The sequence below is a fragment of the Prunus dulcis genome, chromosome 2 (assembly GCF_902201215.1).
Source record: "Prunus dulcis chromosome 2, ALMONDv2, whole genome shotgun sequence".
NCBI classification, from domain to species: Eukaryota; Viridiplantae; Streptophyta; class Magnoliopsida; order Rosales; family Rosaceae; genus Prunus; species Prunus dulcis.
In genome coordinates this window covers 24842704-24860562 of record NC_047651.1, presented here as the reverse complement: position 1 = coordinate 24860562, position 17859 = coordinate 24842704, and the positions used below count along the sequence as shown (strand labels likewise).

General features: G+C 43.0%; 2 protein-coding genes across 2 annotated transcripts; both read right to left on the bottom strand.

Annotated features, from left to right (window-relative positions):
- Positions 1-2330: 2330 nt before the first annotated feature.
- On the bottom strand, positions 2331-4977 carry LOC117619899 (S-type anion channel SLAH2-like). Its single transcript, XM_034349956.1, has 5 exons — positions 4801-4977; positions 4053-4559; positions 3153-3926; positions 3024-3055; positions 2331-2925 (listed from the first exon to the last, which is right to left on the bottom strand). The coding sequence occupies exons 1-5, from the start codon at positions 4975-4977 to the stop codon at positions 2556-2558; spliced, it is 1860 nt and encodes a 619-aa protein (XP_034205847.1). The 3' UTR covers positions 2331-2555.
- A 1137-nt stretch (positions 4978-6114) lies between these two features.
- On the bottom strand, positions 6115-8615 carry LOC117619277 (S-type anion channel SLAH3-like). Its single transcript, XM_034349193.1, is given in 6 exon segments — positions 6115-6610; positions 6710-6741; positions 6869-7581; positions 7584-7641; positions 7793-8263; positions 8439-8615. Coding segments are annotated over 6 exon segments (1797 nt in total). The 3' UTR covers positions 6115-6264.
- Between the last annotated feature and the right edge of the window lie 9244 nt (positions 8616-17859).

The following is a 17859-nucleotide window of genomic DNA, read 5'->3' as shown; positions in this document are numbered from 1 at the left end:
CCCCTCTTCACAGTTGACACCAAACCATATGGATTGCATATCTATGGGCTACCTCTGTGCCCAAAAAACAATATTGAAGCATACATTTCTGATTTGCGAGCTCATATATTGCAGTGATGCTGGCTCATAAACAGACCAAAATGCTCACTTTGATGCTTTGATTGAATTGATTATTATTTTGATGTTGGAGATCGTCATAGTCATACATATGGGACCCCAAAAAGACAGGCAACAAGTACATCCACCTCATCCTCAAAGCACTAAAAATCTTGTCAGAGTTAGTAACACAAAAGGATTGATGAGTTGGGTTATTGGGTTTCTGCTCTGATATATCAAACAGTGAAGTAAAAATGTCAAATGCAACCAATACTACATTGTCCGAGCTTAACCAATTACATACCAAAAGGTATCGGTACTAGTAGTAGTAGAACCACTCATACTATGTTGTATTTTATTTTATTAAATTTCTGATGTGAGACTACATTGGACAACATATTAATGGTCCCCTTTTAAGCACATGCATGCCCGTTTGTTGTTTCAATCAGTTGAAGTTGAAGCTCTCAATTTTCGGTGTGGCCTAATATTAGCCGGTGAGGGCTAAGATGAAGGAGATGATCATAAGCTTGTCACATGTCAACTAAGCAAGACAGGGAGACATGGACAAAGTGTGCCTAAGAGAAATGCCAAAGTTGGATGACATTACTTTTTCCACTTCTTTTTATGTCCTTGCTTTGGAATTTTCTCTTTGGTGGCCAAAGAAGCGCGACATTGAGTAGCTTTATTATCTTGTTTTCCTCTTGTTGCTATAGCTAGCACCTCCTGACCCCCACCCAATAGGCCTCCTAGCCTCTGGGGGGGACCAAAATTCCATACATGCTACTTGTCGCACCTATTGGTCCTTAGTCACTGTACCAACTAGCTTGACACACTACAAGCTCAAACTCATAACTCCTCTTGTCATCAACCTGTTTGTTTGATTACATTAGAGTCGCAAGTTGAGGATATGGATTAACATTTATGCGATTATGTCCTCAAATTTTTCCGTACGCAGGAATGTGGAAAAGTTGCAAACTCATTGTTAAGTCAAGTAAACAAGCACATTTGGCACTTAGTAGCTACAAGAATAGGACTTGATTGATAGATATTTACGACCTACACTTGTATGAAGGTGGGGAACTCGAATTTGGGTGCAAAGGAGTGGGAACTATCCTGACCAATTAGTCTAACTCACGTCTACGAAAAAATAACACATATCTAATTGAGCAATATTATGCAAGTAAGAAACCGAAGACCTAAACTGATAATTATGACCAAGAGTATAAAGAGTTTGGTGACCTCCCAAAAACCCAATTAAGAGAAAGAGAGAGGTGATTTGGAAACATCATAAGTTCGTAATTAAGAGCCAGGCGGACCAGAAACTTGTTATATGCTGTATGTCGGAAGTATTAAGATCATATGATCCTTGTTACACACAATATTGCTTGTCTCAATGAAAAATATGTATATAACTTGTTCCAAGTATTTGCCGAGACCTTGTTTTCTGCAAAGAGAAAGGGTGGGGGTTGGGGGTCCTAATCAAGAAGTCCAAGTCAATTTGGGTTTGATTGTTTGATTGAGTAGAGAAGGAATGAATGTCAATGTAGGCAGCCATCACAGCAGGGAGGGAAGATCTTAATTACGGATGTCAGTATTTGCAAGAACAGAAAGGCCTACATACATACCCTGTTTTGGATGCCGCTGTTTTTGTGAACAGCCCATGAACACTCTCCTCCTTTTCCATTGATTGACTGATATTCATGGAATTCTCTAAACCTGTAGCTTTCAATCATCCCATTGCATTGCATCACATTATTTGCTTTGTTATTGAATGCATGAACCTCCCGCTCAAAGCGGGATAAGGCTTTCAGAAATTTGGATTGACAAGTAAGCAGATTATGAACGAACAAAAGTATCATACGGTGCCTGATGTGGACATAAATTAAAAGCTTTTCATATGAAGAAGATAATATAATATCAGGTGCAACTAACCCCTTAATTTAACATTATACTAGTTGAAAACTAGAAATTGTAGCTAGGTTTCTACATAAATTAAGTTGGTAAGTCCTATGGTTTTCTGTGGACACGCAATGGCATGGCAGTGGCACCTGCCCATTAATAGCCAGCCATCTCCAAAAAATGAATGACAATGACCAAGTTGTGCATTTATTTTCTCCTGGTCTTCGTGGGGAAAAAATTGGAAACCTAACCTGCTGCAATAAAAGATCATCATCGCATAGAATGTAACTCCAAGTCTTTATAAAAACAATATTGTATTAATTAAATCGATCAAGTCTTGTGCCAGGAAAGAAAATATTGTATCGATCATGCTTTTAAAGTAAGTTCGTATAATTCATGGATCTGCCACTGTAGACTGAGCTGACATTGATCGATGAGCAGTTGCAGTATGAGCAAAATTTGTCTTTTTTAATTCACTACCAAAATTAGTATGATGTTGCACTCTGTATACATGTTCCTCCCATGTCCAAGTGGCGGACATAATATCATACAAGCTGTTGTTACTCAAAGTCTGAGGGCTTGGCGGCTTCTAAATCTTTGTTTTCTGAGGTTGTTTCTTCTGACTTCAAGAAATTTTCAATGTCTTTCGCTTCCGAGCTTCCATGTAGGTGGAACCACTTCTTCTGTGTCTCTGGGTTTGGCTTTCTGTCACTGATGGCAATTGCAATGTCATTGGGGAAGAGGTTTCCGAGCACTAAGCCATGCAAGATGGTTGTTATGAGAAGAGCAATGACGGTGATTGTGGCAATGAGAGAAAGTGTAACAGCCAGAGCTTGTGTTACCACGTTTGTGACTTCATTTGAGTACCTGATGGTTGCACTGGCAGCACCAGTCATTGGAAAAGTATATACCCACCATGCCATAGAAAACCTATAGAACCAAATCTAACTGAATGTCAGAAAAAAAATATTCAAGTACAAAACTACATACGGTAGATTCAGTTCAGAGAAATGAAAGTGATATCGTACTTAAATCCTCGGAAAAAGTTAACCCGGACTACCTGTGAAATCAGGAAAAAGGTTAAAAGAACAGTTAGCGATACTCAACACCAAGCCAGTTCTTAAGTAGTAATGCAACTTAGTTCAGGTTATACTTGCCAGTGAGAGATAAAGGAACAAGGCAATGAAGTAAGCAATCCGTGAACTGTAATCAAAGGAGCCTTGGATTTTTGCCCATGCCATGGAAGCTACACTTGGTGCTGCAACAAACAGAAAGAACACAGGATGGAGGTCCTTTGGGATTACTGTCTCATTAGTTGGAAGTCGCTGATAGAGCGTTACGAATAAAACTATGTAGTGCGCCAAACCAACAGCAAAAAAGAACAGTGGTCCTTCTTTGAGTCCCATTGATGCACCAAGCAATGCCCCCACAAAGTTCCCAACAATAGCGAGATGGTTAAAGGGATTAGCCACCTTTGAAAGCCTACGCTGGCCTCCTGACATCCACTGTCCATAGATTTTAAGCTCAAGGCCTAAAATTGGGGTCATGAGGATGTACCAAATTGCTGGATGCAAGTTGTTAGCAAATGAAGGTGGTACTCCAAGAGCTAAGAACAAGAGGACTATCCATGGAGCAAAGAAGAAGTTCATACGGATTGGATGGTAATACTCACGACGAACTGCTTCAAAGTAAAGGCTCACTTTTAGAAGGTAGATGAAAGCAACAATAGCTATCAGAGCAACTGAAATGCACCAAAGTACGAGATTCGTCATTAAGCTCAAGTGGAGAAATTTCATTGAGGCCGAGGTAGACAGGGTTTTCCACAAAATAGCTTGGCTGCTAACACCGAGGCAGATGCTAAATGAAGAAACTGGATATCGGAGAAGAAATGGCCACTGCTTGTCTGCTGGAAGTAGTATTTCTTCTGAGGCCTGTTTGATCAAAAGTTAAGAGGAAAAACTGATACTAAACTTCACATATGAAAATGCAAAATCATTTACAAGACAATATTACTTTTGCAAGTATTGAAAAAGAACATAACATGAAAGACAGATTACCCTAAGGGTGTCTAGCTCTGGCCCTTCTAATGCATCAAAGTATCTGTCTGCAGGTAAACGTTCTACTTCTTCAATTTGAACAATTACGTTCTCTGATTCAGTTTCCCCTGGTGTCTTTCCACCGAGAAGTGTTATTTGCCTGTCAAGTTTCCGGGACCATGTTTTGAAAGTATCAAACCTCTTATCTTTCAACCTTTCAATACTTGGATGAGCAGGGAAATGTCCAGTTTTAGTTGCCTCTTCAAATGCAGAGCTTTTTGGCATTGGCTGTGGGTGAAACTTTAATCCTTTGGGCAGTGTGCTGCTGCTAGCACTTTTAAGTGTGGCAGAGGAAGCTGGAATTCCATTGTTGAAACTTGTTTCCCCACTGAAGAGCATTCTTTTGTTGTCATGTAAATGAAGTTCAATTGCTGATGTTGGCATGCTAATAGAAACAGAAAGCACACTTTGATGAATTTGGGGTTCAGATTCATCAAGTGTGCATTTTAAGGCATCTGTCTCAATTCTCTGACATAAAAAATGCATAACCATTAACAACCTTGTTTTTCTTCTCATTCTTTGGAGGTCGACAAACAAATCAAAGTACGCAATCACATCTTGTAGTAGATAGAGCAGAACGAAATAAATTTCTCAAAGCAAACTATAGTTTTCTCTGTGAATTATGGAAAACACTTGGTTTCATTAGGAATGTCATGTGCTGCAGCCTCTTTTTTAGTTTAATACACATGAAACTCAAAGATAAACTTACTTGAGCTGATGGACTGGTAAGCTGAAGCGCACTTGGTTGATACCTATCATTGAGAAATCTATTCTCCTCAGCATTATCAAAGCCAGACACTTCATTTGATGATGCACGCCTGATGAGAGATGGAAGTTCAAACGAATTCACTTTTTCAGAATCCAGATTTTTGCTGTTTTCCATCATAAAAATTTAGAGCACAAAATATAAAGTACATCAGAAGCTGCCAAAGTCAAGTATTTACCAAATTTTGCTAATCGAAACAACACACACATGGTGTGGTTTGATTGTTATATAAAGTTTTTTATGTTAATTGGTGGAACAAATAAATAGGACGACGAAACATTTCAAGATTCGTGACTGGTGATAGAAAACCACTGAGAACTACATTAGTGTAAATTGTCAAGATATTTTCAAAAGCTTTTTGGTGGTGGATATCCATGCTACAAGATATTTTCAAAAGTTTTTTGGTGGTGGAGCAATTTAGATTGGATATACATCCTTTAATGGAGGAGGGGAGGTACATTGGTAATCTACTTAACATATTTAAATGGACATGTACTAGGTAATAGGTATTCATAACCTTAACCTCAATTATTGGTAATCAACAAAATCAATGTACAATTGCAGAAGTCAACAAATGATAAAACATCATAAGTAACCACAGACGTAGGTCAAACATGTAATGCAAATTCCGCAAAAAAAGAAAAAAAAAATGAGAAAATAAGAAAATAAGAAAAAAGAAACAGTGCAATAAATTGAAAACAAAATATAAATTGTTGCTCAAAATCAATGGTTAATGCCCGGTTGTTTTTTATTGTTTGAGTAGATGAAGGAATGCATGTAGCCATTGGAGCACTGGAGATCATGGATGTCAGCAAATGCAGGAATAGAGAGACTTAGTCTGCTTTGGGATGCAGCTCTTTTTGTAAACAGCCCATGAACAGTGTCCTCCTATAGCTTTCATCCCTTGCATCGTTATAGTTTTGTTTCGGCTCACCACATTGTTTGCTTTGCTATTGAGGGCATGAATAACATGTTAATTAAACAAAGGTTTTTTAGCAGGTTATTGGATAAGAGCCACTAAATCTGATAACTAAACCCAAATTTAATCCCAAAGTTATACAAAGGTCCAGACAATTGGAATTTGTGTCAACACTGTGCATAATGTGATGAAAGTGCATGTAGATAATATGAGGAAGCTAAATACTTATTACCACTATCAAGAGCCAAGAAGGCAATTAATTAAACAAGATCATGGATCGGTTTATTTCTTCAAACGGTTCCGGAAATCTAACTAGTATAACACACAATATTACCGGCACCCTTCTCTCACAATGCACTCTTAATGTACTACACAATATATGATGTTTCACTCTCCATATGCTCACTGGAACTATGAAAGTTTAAATCTATGTTCCTCCCATGTAGGGGCAAAACATCATATACATGTTGTTACTCAAAATCTCAGAGCTAGGTGGCCTCTAAATCTTTGTTTTCTGAACTTGTTGCTGACTTCAAAAGTTTTTTGATGTCCTTTGAGTCCGAGCTTCCGTGTCTAAGTTGGAACCATGTCCTGTTTGGTTTTAACTTTCTGTCACTGATGGCAATTGCAATGTCATTGGGGAAGAGGTCTTGGATCACAAAACAATGCAAGATGGTTGTTATGAGAAGAATGGTGACTACGATCGTGGCGGTGAGAGAGAGTATGACAGCCAGAGTTTGTGTTACCGCATTTGTGACCTCATTTGAGTACCTGATGGTTGCAATGGCAGCACCAGTCATTGGGAATGTATATGCCCACCATGTCAAAGAAAACCTATAGATCCAGATGAAAGTGAATGTTAGGCATTTGAAGTATAAATGTGCAATATTATTTTCAGGTTATGTAGAGAAATTAATGGATGTGATATCTTACTTAAATCCTCTGAAAAAGTTAACCCGAACTGCCTGTACAAGCAGTGAAGAAGGATTAGAAAAAGTTAAGAATACTAGTTCTTAATAAAATAAATGAATCAATAATCTATATTATCTTGGTAGTCCTAGAGTATTGGGACTTGATTCAGGTTATACTTGCCAGTGAGAGATAAAGGAACAAGGAAATGAAGTAAAAAATTCGTGAACCGTAATTGAAAGAGCCTTGGATTCTTCCCCATGCCATGGAAGCTACACTTGGTGCTGCAACAAACAGAAAGAAAACAGGATGGAGGTCCTTTGGGATTACAGTCTCGTTTGTTGGAAGCCTCTGGTAGAGAGTTACAAATAATACCATGTAGTGAGCCAACCCCACAGCAAAGAAGAATATTGGTCCTTCTTTTAGTCCCATTGACGCACCTAGCAATGCCCCCACAAAATTCCCAACAATTGCGAGATGGTTAACAGGATTGGCTACCTTTGAAAGCCTACGTTGGCCTCCTGACATCCACTGTCCATAGATTTTAAGCTCAAGGCATAAGATTGGGGTCATGAGGATGTACCAAAGAGCTGGATGCAGGTTGTTAGCAAATGAAGGTGGCACTCCAAGAGCTAAGAACAAGAGGGCTATCCATGGGGAAAAGAAGAAGTTGACACGAACAGGGTGGTAGTACTCACGGCGAACTGCTTCAAAGTAAAGGATCACTTTTAGAAGGTAGATACAAGCAACAATAGCTACAAGAGCAACTGAAATGCACCACAGAACTAGATTTGGTATTAAGCTTAAGTGGAGGAATTTCGTGGAGGCAGAGGTAGGAAGGGTCTTCCACAAAATAGCTTGGCTGCTAACACCGAGGCAGATGCTAAATGAAGAAACGGATACCGGAGAAGAAATGGCCATTGTTTGTCTTCTGGAAGGAGTATTTCCTCTGAATCCTGTTTCATCACATTAAAGTTGAGGAACAAAACAATATCAAACATTTGTAAATGCTTTTTTTGATAGATAAACATTTGTAAGTGCTATTTTTTTTTTTTTTAATATATAGATAAACATTTGTAAATATTGAAGAAGAACATAACACATTACCCTAAGGGTTTCTAACTCTGGCCCTTCCAATGCATCAAAGTATCGGTCTGCAGGTAAACGTTCAACTTCTGCATTTTGCAGATTAGCATTCTCTGGTTCAGTCTCCCTTGGTGTCTTTCCACGGAGTAGTGTTATCTGCCTTTCCACTTTCCCAGACCATGTTTTGAAAGTATCAAACCTCTTATCTTTCAACCTTTCGATACTTGGATGATAAGAAAAATGTCCAGTGCTAATTGCCTCCTCAAGTGCAGAGCTTTTTGGCATTGGTTGAGAGTGAAATTTTACGGCTTTGGGCAGTTTGGTGCCAGCAGTTTCAGTTGCGGCAGAAGATATTGGAATTTCACTGAAGATCATATTTTTGCTGTTGTGTAAATGAATTCCAGTTGGTGATGATGGCATGCTAATAGAAACAGAATGGACCCTTTGATGAATCGGGGGTTCAGATGCATCAAACGCTGCCGCCTCAATTCCCTGGTGTAAAAATGCATAAAACAAGTTACTATATGCATAACCATTATAAAAAACTTTATTTTTTCTTCTCCTTGTTTGGCAGAATGAAATAAATTTGTGAAAGCAATTATAGCATGTGAACTGTGCTACTGCCTCTTTTGTATTTAGTAGGCATGAAAGTTTAAGATGAACTTACTTTAGCTGATGGACTGATAGGTTGAAGGTGACTTGGTTGACAGCTGCCATTGAGAAATCTATTTTCCTCAACATTATCAAAGCCAGCCACTTCATTTGATGATATATATCTAATGAGAGATGGAAGTTCAGGGGAATTCAGTTTTACAGAATCTAGATTTTCGCTGTTTGCCATCATAAAACTTTGGAGCAGAAACTCTGGATGTGATATCAAGCTTTTTTATATCAATTGTTGAACAAATAAATAGGATAATGAAAGATGGCATGACTCATCATGAGTATAAGTCAAACCAAGCTGAAAACTACGTGAATAGAAACGTAACTCAATTGATAATCTAGTCAAAATATATTTATATTTAAAGGGACATGGCCATTTACGAAGTAGTGATAACCTTTAATTACGGATAATCAACCAATTTAACAAATAAAATTTCACATAAAACTCATCTGTTCATGTAAAAAAATATTGATAAATTGATAACCCATCGGACTTGGGCATCTTATTACACCGTCAATCTTCAACTGCCATGGGATAATATTGAAGGCAAGTTGTCTGTTAGTCAACTATCTGTTAATGCAGAAGCGAGATTCCCCACATACAACCCTAAACCCTAACATTAATTTAGTATTAAGTCAAATTTGGTGACTGATAAATAAATAATATATTGGGATATTCTCAAGTGAGGGAGAAGAGAATACAGCTAAAATGAATTAAGGCATGATTATTATACTCAAAAATCCTGAAGTTCGAGAGTTGAAGCTATCTGTATAATATGTTGATAAACTGTCCCAGCGGCATCTATAAAAACCTTAATGATAGCTGTGGGAGCAAATTTTCCCACGAGAATATTCGCCCAAGATTCCTTCGTCTTCTCCGCCTCTCTTTCTCCCTGCAAAACAGATCGGAGTAAAAGGACCACACCCGGGGGGTGTTGGCCAAAGGCTCTCCGATGCCTAAGTTAGGTAGGGTAATTCAAGGAAAACCGGGTGGCCGGAGCCGTGTGTGGTGGCCGGAGCCTTGTGTGAGAGAGAGAAAGAGAGGGGGTGGCTAGGGTTTTTGAGAAATAACTTCTGTAGAGTTTAGTAGGAATTTAGGCGTACCTCATCCTTGTGCGTGACCAAGTATTTATAGTGGCCTTGGAAAGGTTGGTGGGGTTGGTGTAGTTGGTGAGGTTGGTGTGGTTGGTGTAGTTGGTGAGGTTGGTGTATTTAGGGATTATGGATTTAACCGAATCCCTAATTAAGGCGAGGATCAAGTAACCCCCAATTTGATTAGGTAATTCCCAATTAGGTTAGGTAACTCCCAATTAGGTTAGGTAACTCCTAATTAGGTCAAATAATTCCCAAATTGATTGGCCTAATTATTTGACCTAGGGTTTTGAATTAATTAGGTTCCCACAAATGCCCCCCAGCTTCTGCGTGGCGTGTGGCGGCATGTAGGAGATGTAAATTATCCGTTGGGCTGTCCAGCTGTATCTGGGCTTCCTTCGTGGACTTGGGCTCCTGCGTAGAGGAGGTGTTTGACTTGCCAATTGCTTGAGTAACCAGCCTATGTTTTGATTGCACGTCCTCCTTTAGAGATTTGTGAGTACCAGGGTCCCCCATGAAGGACTCCGGGCATGCACTGCATATCCTGTAGCATGATTCCTCTTAGGAAGTTGGCGAGCACCAGGGTCCCGCTTGAGAGACTCCGGGTGTGTTCTGCACATCCCGTAGGATGATTTCCCTTAGGAAGTTGGCGAGCACCAGGGTCCCCCTTGAGGGACTCCGGGTGTGTTCTGCACATCCCGTAGGATGATTTCCCTTAGGAAGTTGGCGAGCACCAGGGTCCCCCTTGAAAGACTCCGGGTGTGTTCTGCACATCCCATAAGATGTTTTTCTCAGGTCACAGCATGTTTAGCCTATGTCCAGAGACTCGTCGATGAGAGCGGCCCGTTTGACCTACGTCCAGGAGACGTGTCGATGAGAGCAGCCCGTTTGGCCTACGTCCGGAGACGTGTCGATGAAACGGGCCCGTTTGGCCTACGTCCGGAGACGTTTCGATGAGTGCGGCCCGTTTGGCCTACGTCCGGAGACGTGTCGATGAGAGCAGCCCGTTTGGCCTACGTCCGGAGACGTGTCGATGAGTGGGCCCGTTTAGCCTAAGTCCGGAGACGTGTCAATGAGTGCGGCCCGTTTGGCCTACGTCCGGAGACGTGTCGATGAGAGGGGCCCGTTTGGCCTACGTCGGAGACGTGTCGATGAGTCGGGCCCGTTTGGCCTACGTCGGAGACGTGTCGATGAGTCGTGTTTGGCCTACGTCCGGATGAATGTGCGGCCCGTTTGGCCTACGTCCGGAGACGTGTCGATGAGAGCGGCCCGTTTGGCCTACGTCCGGAGACGTGTCGATGAGAGGGGCCCGTTTGGCCTACGTCCGGAGACGTGTCGATTGTATTTGGAAAGAAATGCTTGAACATGTATTGATGTCTACGTGACTACATTGCTTTATTGAACAAAATAGATGAGTTGCAGAGGTAACATCAAAGTAACTTGTCTTCAATGTAGGTGAGGGAGGCCTGGCCGCCTGCTTGGAGCGAGCTGATAGGCGAGGAGCTTGTGGATAGCACATTCGGAGGTGATGGGCATTCCGTTGTCTTGGAACTTCTTTCCCTTAAAAGGTGATGTCGGGATCGTCTTCCATGACTGGGTAGCAAGTGACAGCTTAGGAGACCTTCGCTTTGTCGCTTACATGATCTTTCTCTTTTGCTCCTCGATGCTCAGCTCGGCCTCTTAAAGTCGGCTAAGATCGTGCTGATCCGTATGACTTTTTTCGTGGAGGTTCATTGGCAGCCGCGTCACGATCTTTGATTTGCTGGATAGCCCCCCTTGTAATGAATTATGTGCAATGGCCGTCTCCGACCAGTTCTTCGAGGTGCTTTTTCCAGGTGAAGCAGTCATTTGTGTAATGACCGTGCCCTTCATGGAATTCGCAGTATCTTCTGGTATCCTTCTTGGCTGGGTTTCCCTTCAAAGGCGATGGTTTCTTCAACCAAGGCATGTTCTTTACTTGGGCTAGGATCTGCTGTATCGGAATAGTAAACTTGGTGTAGGTCTCAGTTGTTGGAGCACCTCCCTGAGGCTGTAATTCGCGCTTGCCCCCATCCTTGTCTTTTATCATGTCGTTTCTTTGGCTTGTCGGCTCAACCGGTTGATCGGCTTGCTTGGCAGCTTTCTTTGCGGCGGTCCGGTCATCGTCCCAAAGCGCATAGCGCTCTGCTGTCGCGAAGACTTCTAGTAGTGTTTGGCAGGGAGAGATGGTCAGCTCGCGATATAGCTCACACTCAATTGGCAAGCCCCTTTTGAAGGCCGATGACGCGATTCGGTCGTCACATCCAATGATGTTCGCCCTTTCTGCTTTGAACCTCTTGATGTAATCTCGAAGGGATTCTTCGTACTTCTTTTGCAGGTTGAACAGGTGGTCAGGATTCTTCTTGATCATCCGATAAGAAGTGTATTCTTTGGTGAATACATAAGCTAGCTCCTTGAAGCTGCTGATCGACCCAGATGGCAGGGTGTGGAACCAGTCTTGAGCTGCTCCTAGCAAAGTCATTGCAAACACCTTGCACATTAGCGCGTCGTCAGCCTGGTGGAGGATCATAACACTTTTGAAGTGTTTTAAGTGGCTCTCGGGATCGGAATCCCCTTTGAAGTATATGAACAAGGGTGTCGAGAATCGCTTCGGGTGAACAGCCTGCTCGATATCGAGGGTGAAAGGCGTAGAGTTCACCTGGTCCATCTCCTTACGTAGTGAATCCTCGAAGTTTCCTCCGGTCTTCAAGTCTCGAAGTCGGTCATTCACGAGCTTCTCAACGTCCTCTGCACACATTGCTAGTTTGTTACGCTGGCGACCTCCACGGGATTGACTGACTTCCTCATTGTCCTCCGAGGGTCGACCTTCTCTCCTGCGCTGCCTAGTTGGAGTGTTGGTGGACTGTGCTTGCGAAAGATTCTCCGTAGCTTGTCGACGAGAATTGGTTCCTCGAGAGTGAGTAACGGAGCGCCTTTCCTCATGGTCCTCATTGTGAGGGTTATCCAACTGGCCTTCCTGGGGGCCTAGCCTTTCTAGAACGCTTCTCTGCGAGTAGATAGCCGAACGACTTTCTTCGCGATCCTCGTTGCGATGGTTGTTTGGCTGACCTCCTTGGGGGCCTAGCCTTTGATGTACATTTCCCTGCGGGCCCAAGCGGGCACGGACGTCGAGTCGTCCACCAGCGCGTTCGTCCAGCCTTCTCTCCTCGCCCGGTTGTCCAAGGCCAAGGTTTTGAGCAAAGCCTATTTGGTTGATGAGCTGCCTCATTAGATTGCTTTGGTCGTCCATTCTCTGAGCTAGCTGGTCAACTCTTAGATTAACGTCTGCTTGACTTCGTGGATCGGGAGGAGAGAAGTGCGTGGAGCCCAACTGCACACGGGCTAGGTTTTCATTGGAGGTGTATGCAGGAGCGTGCGTCGCGCGTGGAGGCAATGAAGGGAAAGCTTGGAGTTGCTCCAAGACCAGCCCCGGGTCGGCGGTGGTAACAAGTCCTCCTTGATGGGAAGTTCCACCATGTTCGGCGACCGTGGCCGGTGCGGTGGTGAGAGGTGGCGGCCCCACCATGTCGATTGCGGGATCGTGGGTGGAGTGGCTTTGGGGCGTCTCGGATCTAGCCATCGCGGCAGCTTTAACCATGGTTGTTTGGAAGGATTCGGTGGATTGGAAAATTGGAGGAACGGATTCCTTGAGCACGCGTTGAGTATAACTCGTGCTCTCAATGAAAGCACCAATTTGTGGGAGCAAATTTCCCCACGAGAATATTCGCCCAAGATTCCTTCGTCTTCTCCGCCTCTCTTTCTCCCTGCAAAACAGATCGGAGTAAAAGGACCACACCCGGGGGGTGTTGGCCAAAGGCCCTCCGATGCCTAAGTTAGGTAGGGTAATTCAAGGAAAACCGGGTGGCCGGAGCCGTGTGTGGTGGCCGGAGCCTTGTGTGAGAGAGAGAGAAGAGAGGGGGTGGCTAGGGGTTTTGAGAAATAACTTCTGTAGAGTTTAGTAGGAATTTAGGCGTACCTCATCCTTGTGCATGACCAAGTATTTATAGTGGCCTTGGAAAGGTTGGTGGGGTTGGTGTAGTTGGTGTGGTTGGTGTAGTTGGTGAGGTTGGTGTATTTAGGGATTATGGATGTAACCGAATCCCTAATTAAGGCGAGGATCAAGTAACCCCCAATTTGATTAGGTAATTCCCAATTAGGTTAGGTAACTCCCAATTAGGTTAGGTAACTCCTAATTAGGTCAAATAATTCCCAAATTGATTGGCCTAATTATTTGACCTAGGGTTTTGAATTAATTAGGTTCCCACAATAGCGTAATGGAAAATCTTCATCTCATTGTAGTAGCCAGTTTCTGCAAGAACATATCATCTTTTGATACAACAATAGAATACATATTCAAAATATATTATAAATAAGCAATAAATAGCAGCATTGAGAAGAAACAAGCAAACCTGAAACCCCGCGGCTATACTTTTTTTTAAAATAATAAATAAATAATAAAAAATAGTATAGCCGACCGGCTATACTTTTTTTAAAAAGACAGCAGTTCGGCTGTCTTATACTTGTTTTGACACGTGAACACCTTATCGCTAGGCGGGTCCTCTTTTGCAAATAGTATAGCCACGCGGCTATACTCCGTTGACTAGATTTTTTTTAAAAATAATATAGCCGTGGGATATGCTTGGGTTTTTATTTTATTTTTTTACAAATAGTATAGCCGTGCGGCTATACTCGGGTGTATGTCCGCGCCCATATACTGATTTTCAACTGAAGGGGAACACGCTGTCGGTGCAACGACTGAAACTGCAGCACCTGAAAACAAAGGTGACCAGAGAAATCTGGTCCTGCAGTGAAGGAGGACAGCGAGAATCCACCTCCCCTAAAATCTGTAAGTTCAAGTCCTTCAATAGGATACATAAAATCCTCCTGGTCGTCAGCACCTATTTTCTTCAGACTTCCATGTCTTACGGAATTTTCATGGTGTTCGTGCAGGAAGTTGCGCCTGACCTGACAATGAATTTGAGAAGCGCATAAGTAGTATAGCCGATCGGCCATACCTTTTTTTTGTTTTTTTTACCAGACAGAGTATAGCCTCAGGAATTCTCGTGTACTCTTTCACTGATCCCGTTTGCTTATGGTTGCCCAGCGCAACCTCTATATCTATGCACTCTCCATGCCCAAAGAACTTAAAAAATTTCACCACAAACTGCGACCATAAATCCAAGTTGTGGTACGGCTCGTACAAGCCTGACATCCATGGAATCGCATCCCCCCTGTAACTTACAGGCTGTAAGTGAAGGGACGCAATCTCCACTTTCTTCTCCTGGGGAGTCTTAAGGTACTTGAAGTAACGCTCTGCGAGGCAGAGCCAGTCTACTGGGTTGTCGTTTCCTCCGCGAAACACAGGGAAGTTCAGGTTCATTGTCCATGGCATTAAGGAGGACCCATCCTTTTTTTTTTGGTATATAGTATAGCCGACCGGCTATAATCGGCTTTTATTTTTTAAATAGTATAGCCGTGCGGCTGTACCGCGTTTTATTAATGTTTCTGAGTATAGCTGACAGGACCCGACCTAATTTCCACTTTGGAATTCGAGCCAAGTCCTGTGCGTGTCCGACACCTGGCGAATGTCGGGCACAAATGACCTTTTTACCCTTCTTACTTCAATTTTTCTTTAAATTTTCCTTAGACTTCTACCGAAAATTCGACAGAGTCTCCCCTGTATTTTGACCAACCCCAAAACTTTTCACCTGTCAAACAATCTCAGAAACCCTACCAACAGCCAGACTAAGTCAACAAACAGATTCCAACCTCAGTTCCTTATGTTCAACATGATATCAGAGCATTTTCTAGGGTTTTCAAGGTTGCAAGGATTCTGCAAAACTTTACCTTGGCGCGGAAACTATGATTGGCCCGGTGGTGGATCCCGCGTCCTTCTACGGCCTGGGGGCGAAAAACAGGTTGAAAATGTGAGTGGACCAAAGCAACAATAATGTTCTTCAAAACAATTCTCATAAACATAATATCCCCCATGGTAAAATAAATTTAGCTAAATAAAACTGAATACTTACTTATTATATCACGCGTAGTCAATTCAAGGCATTCTATATCAGTCATATTCAAACTTGAAAGTTTCATACAAACCACTGAATTCAAAGCTTTCATAAAAGTACTGAAATCCAACGCGTATAAAAACTCTGTACTCAGATCTTTCATAACTGAACAAATATAAAGGGATCTATATCTGAAAAATCAGAAAAACTGATTTATAATAGCTGAAAATCAACATTTAATAAAGAAACTCAGAATCCTTTGAAAATACCACCAGTATGTACCCCTGTCACTTCCGTCAATTCCTGGCAGGTCTCGGGCGTCACACAGACTTACCCGAGCCGCAAACTGGCGAAATCAGGGGACTATGATCAGCCTGTCCCGCCGGCAGATTCCTCGATGACACCAAGTCAACTCGAGTCGCTCTGGCAGGATGCGGGGGACCGTAGTCAGCCTGATCCGCAATCCTGGCAGGTCTCGGGGACATAAAGTCAGCCGAGCCGCAAATCCTGGCAGGTCTCGGGACACCAAGTCTGCCGAGCCGCAAATCCTCGCACTCACGGTCCGAGCGTCCCCGAAACTCGTGAGGCAAAGTCAAGTGCACTGACTGAACTATAATCAGACTGGATGTCCGTAGACATCGGTCCGACTCTGGGTAATCACCATAAAGAAAAACGGGTACAAGGTGGTTTTAAAATAAAGTCCTTGTAAAAAGAAATATCTGAATAATAACTGTAAAACTCAAGTCGTGCTGCGGTCTTAACTGATTCAAAACTCAAACTCTGTTTCTGTAACTGGTAAATAAGCAGCACCGACTTATAGAATTATTACTGTACTGCTCATATTCAAAATCGTATTAAAACTTACTCAAAAACTGAATGAAGAAACTTACTCAAATAAACTCAAATATAAAACTCATTTATATAAAATCATTTATAAAATCTATTTTATATAAAAGCACATCAATTCATATAAAAGCACATCAAGTCATTCATGAAATCTGATTTATGAAAGAAGGTCCACTCACGGATGGTCCAAGCTAATTTGACCCTTTGAAGCTTCCTCATGCTGATCGGCTGGACCTCTGATGCCTGATTATCCATAAAGATTAAATTAATAAACTGCTGAATAAAAAGAATTTCAACTAAACACCCTGCCCCCGGCTCCTAGAAATACGTTCACTCGTTTCAGGTTACTCCTATGCCCACCTTAGCTTTTTAGACTCTTAGGCCAGATTTGGAAGACCCGATGCTTACTGAAGCGATAAGTTATCCGACCGGCCGACCCGGGACCCCGCGGGTCCACGGCCTCCGATGGCCAATCTGGGCTTCCCTGAAGGTTTCTCATACAGCGGGAACCATATTCTGCGAATTTGGTCCGAATCGGACGGTCGGATCGGCCAAAATCGCGTTATCTCTTAAAACCCTAACCCTAGCCCCAGGGTTCGCGATTCCGGAGTATCCGGGACTCCGATTCGCAATCCGTCGAATCCTACACGATCCTGAAATCACGTAGACCGACATATCCGAAATTCAGCTCGATCCGACTATTTAACGACACAGCACTCACGGATCGCGCGATATGGAAAATCCGTTCGGGGCTCAAACGGACTCCGAATCGAGATCCGCGAAATTCCACACGCTCGTGACGACACGAGGGTCACAAATCTGCACATAATTATATCATTACCCTCGCCCACGCGCTCCAGCACGCGCGGGCAGCTTTGGGTGTCCAAAGCGATACCGGGTGGCCGAAAAATCTCGGAACCAAGACTCCAAACTCCTACCCTAGGTAAAACACCCCATTTGGAGTCACTTTTGTTCTTGGACCACCCCAAAAAGTGACCAGAAACCGTAGTTTCGAAGGGCCGAAGTTTCGGCCAAACTTCAAGTCGAAAATCGAACCTCTTATCGCTAAAATAGATCGAAGCCCATATACCCATCAGCTAGAGCACGAAAAATAGATGAGAAACCATACCTTACTCCATCGATTTGGTGGAGAAACGAAGGAGAATTTCGAGCTGGAAGTTCGGGTGGCTTTGCAGGAACCTCCGTCGGAAAACATGGTTTTCCGGCCAACTCAGGGCGGCCCCGGGGTTGCTATCGGTCAGGTTGTGACGGCGACACGAAGGCGGACCCGTAGGTACCAACGGTGGAGATCGGCTCGGCCTGTGGTGGCCGGGCCGTCCCTTGGAAGGCGAAGGGTCGCACGACCCCAAATCGCGCGAAGGAGAGAGAGGGAGGAGAGAGAAAGTGACGGGGAGAAGAGAGAGAGAGGGTATAAAATCTGACTTTTGGCCAAATTAC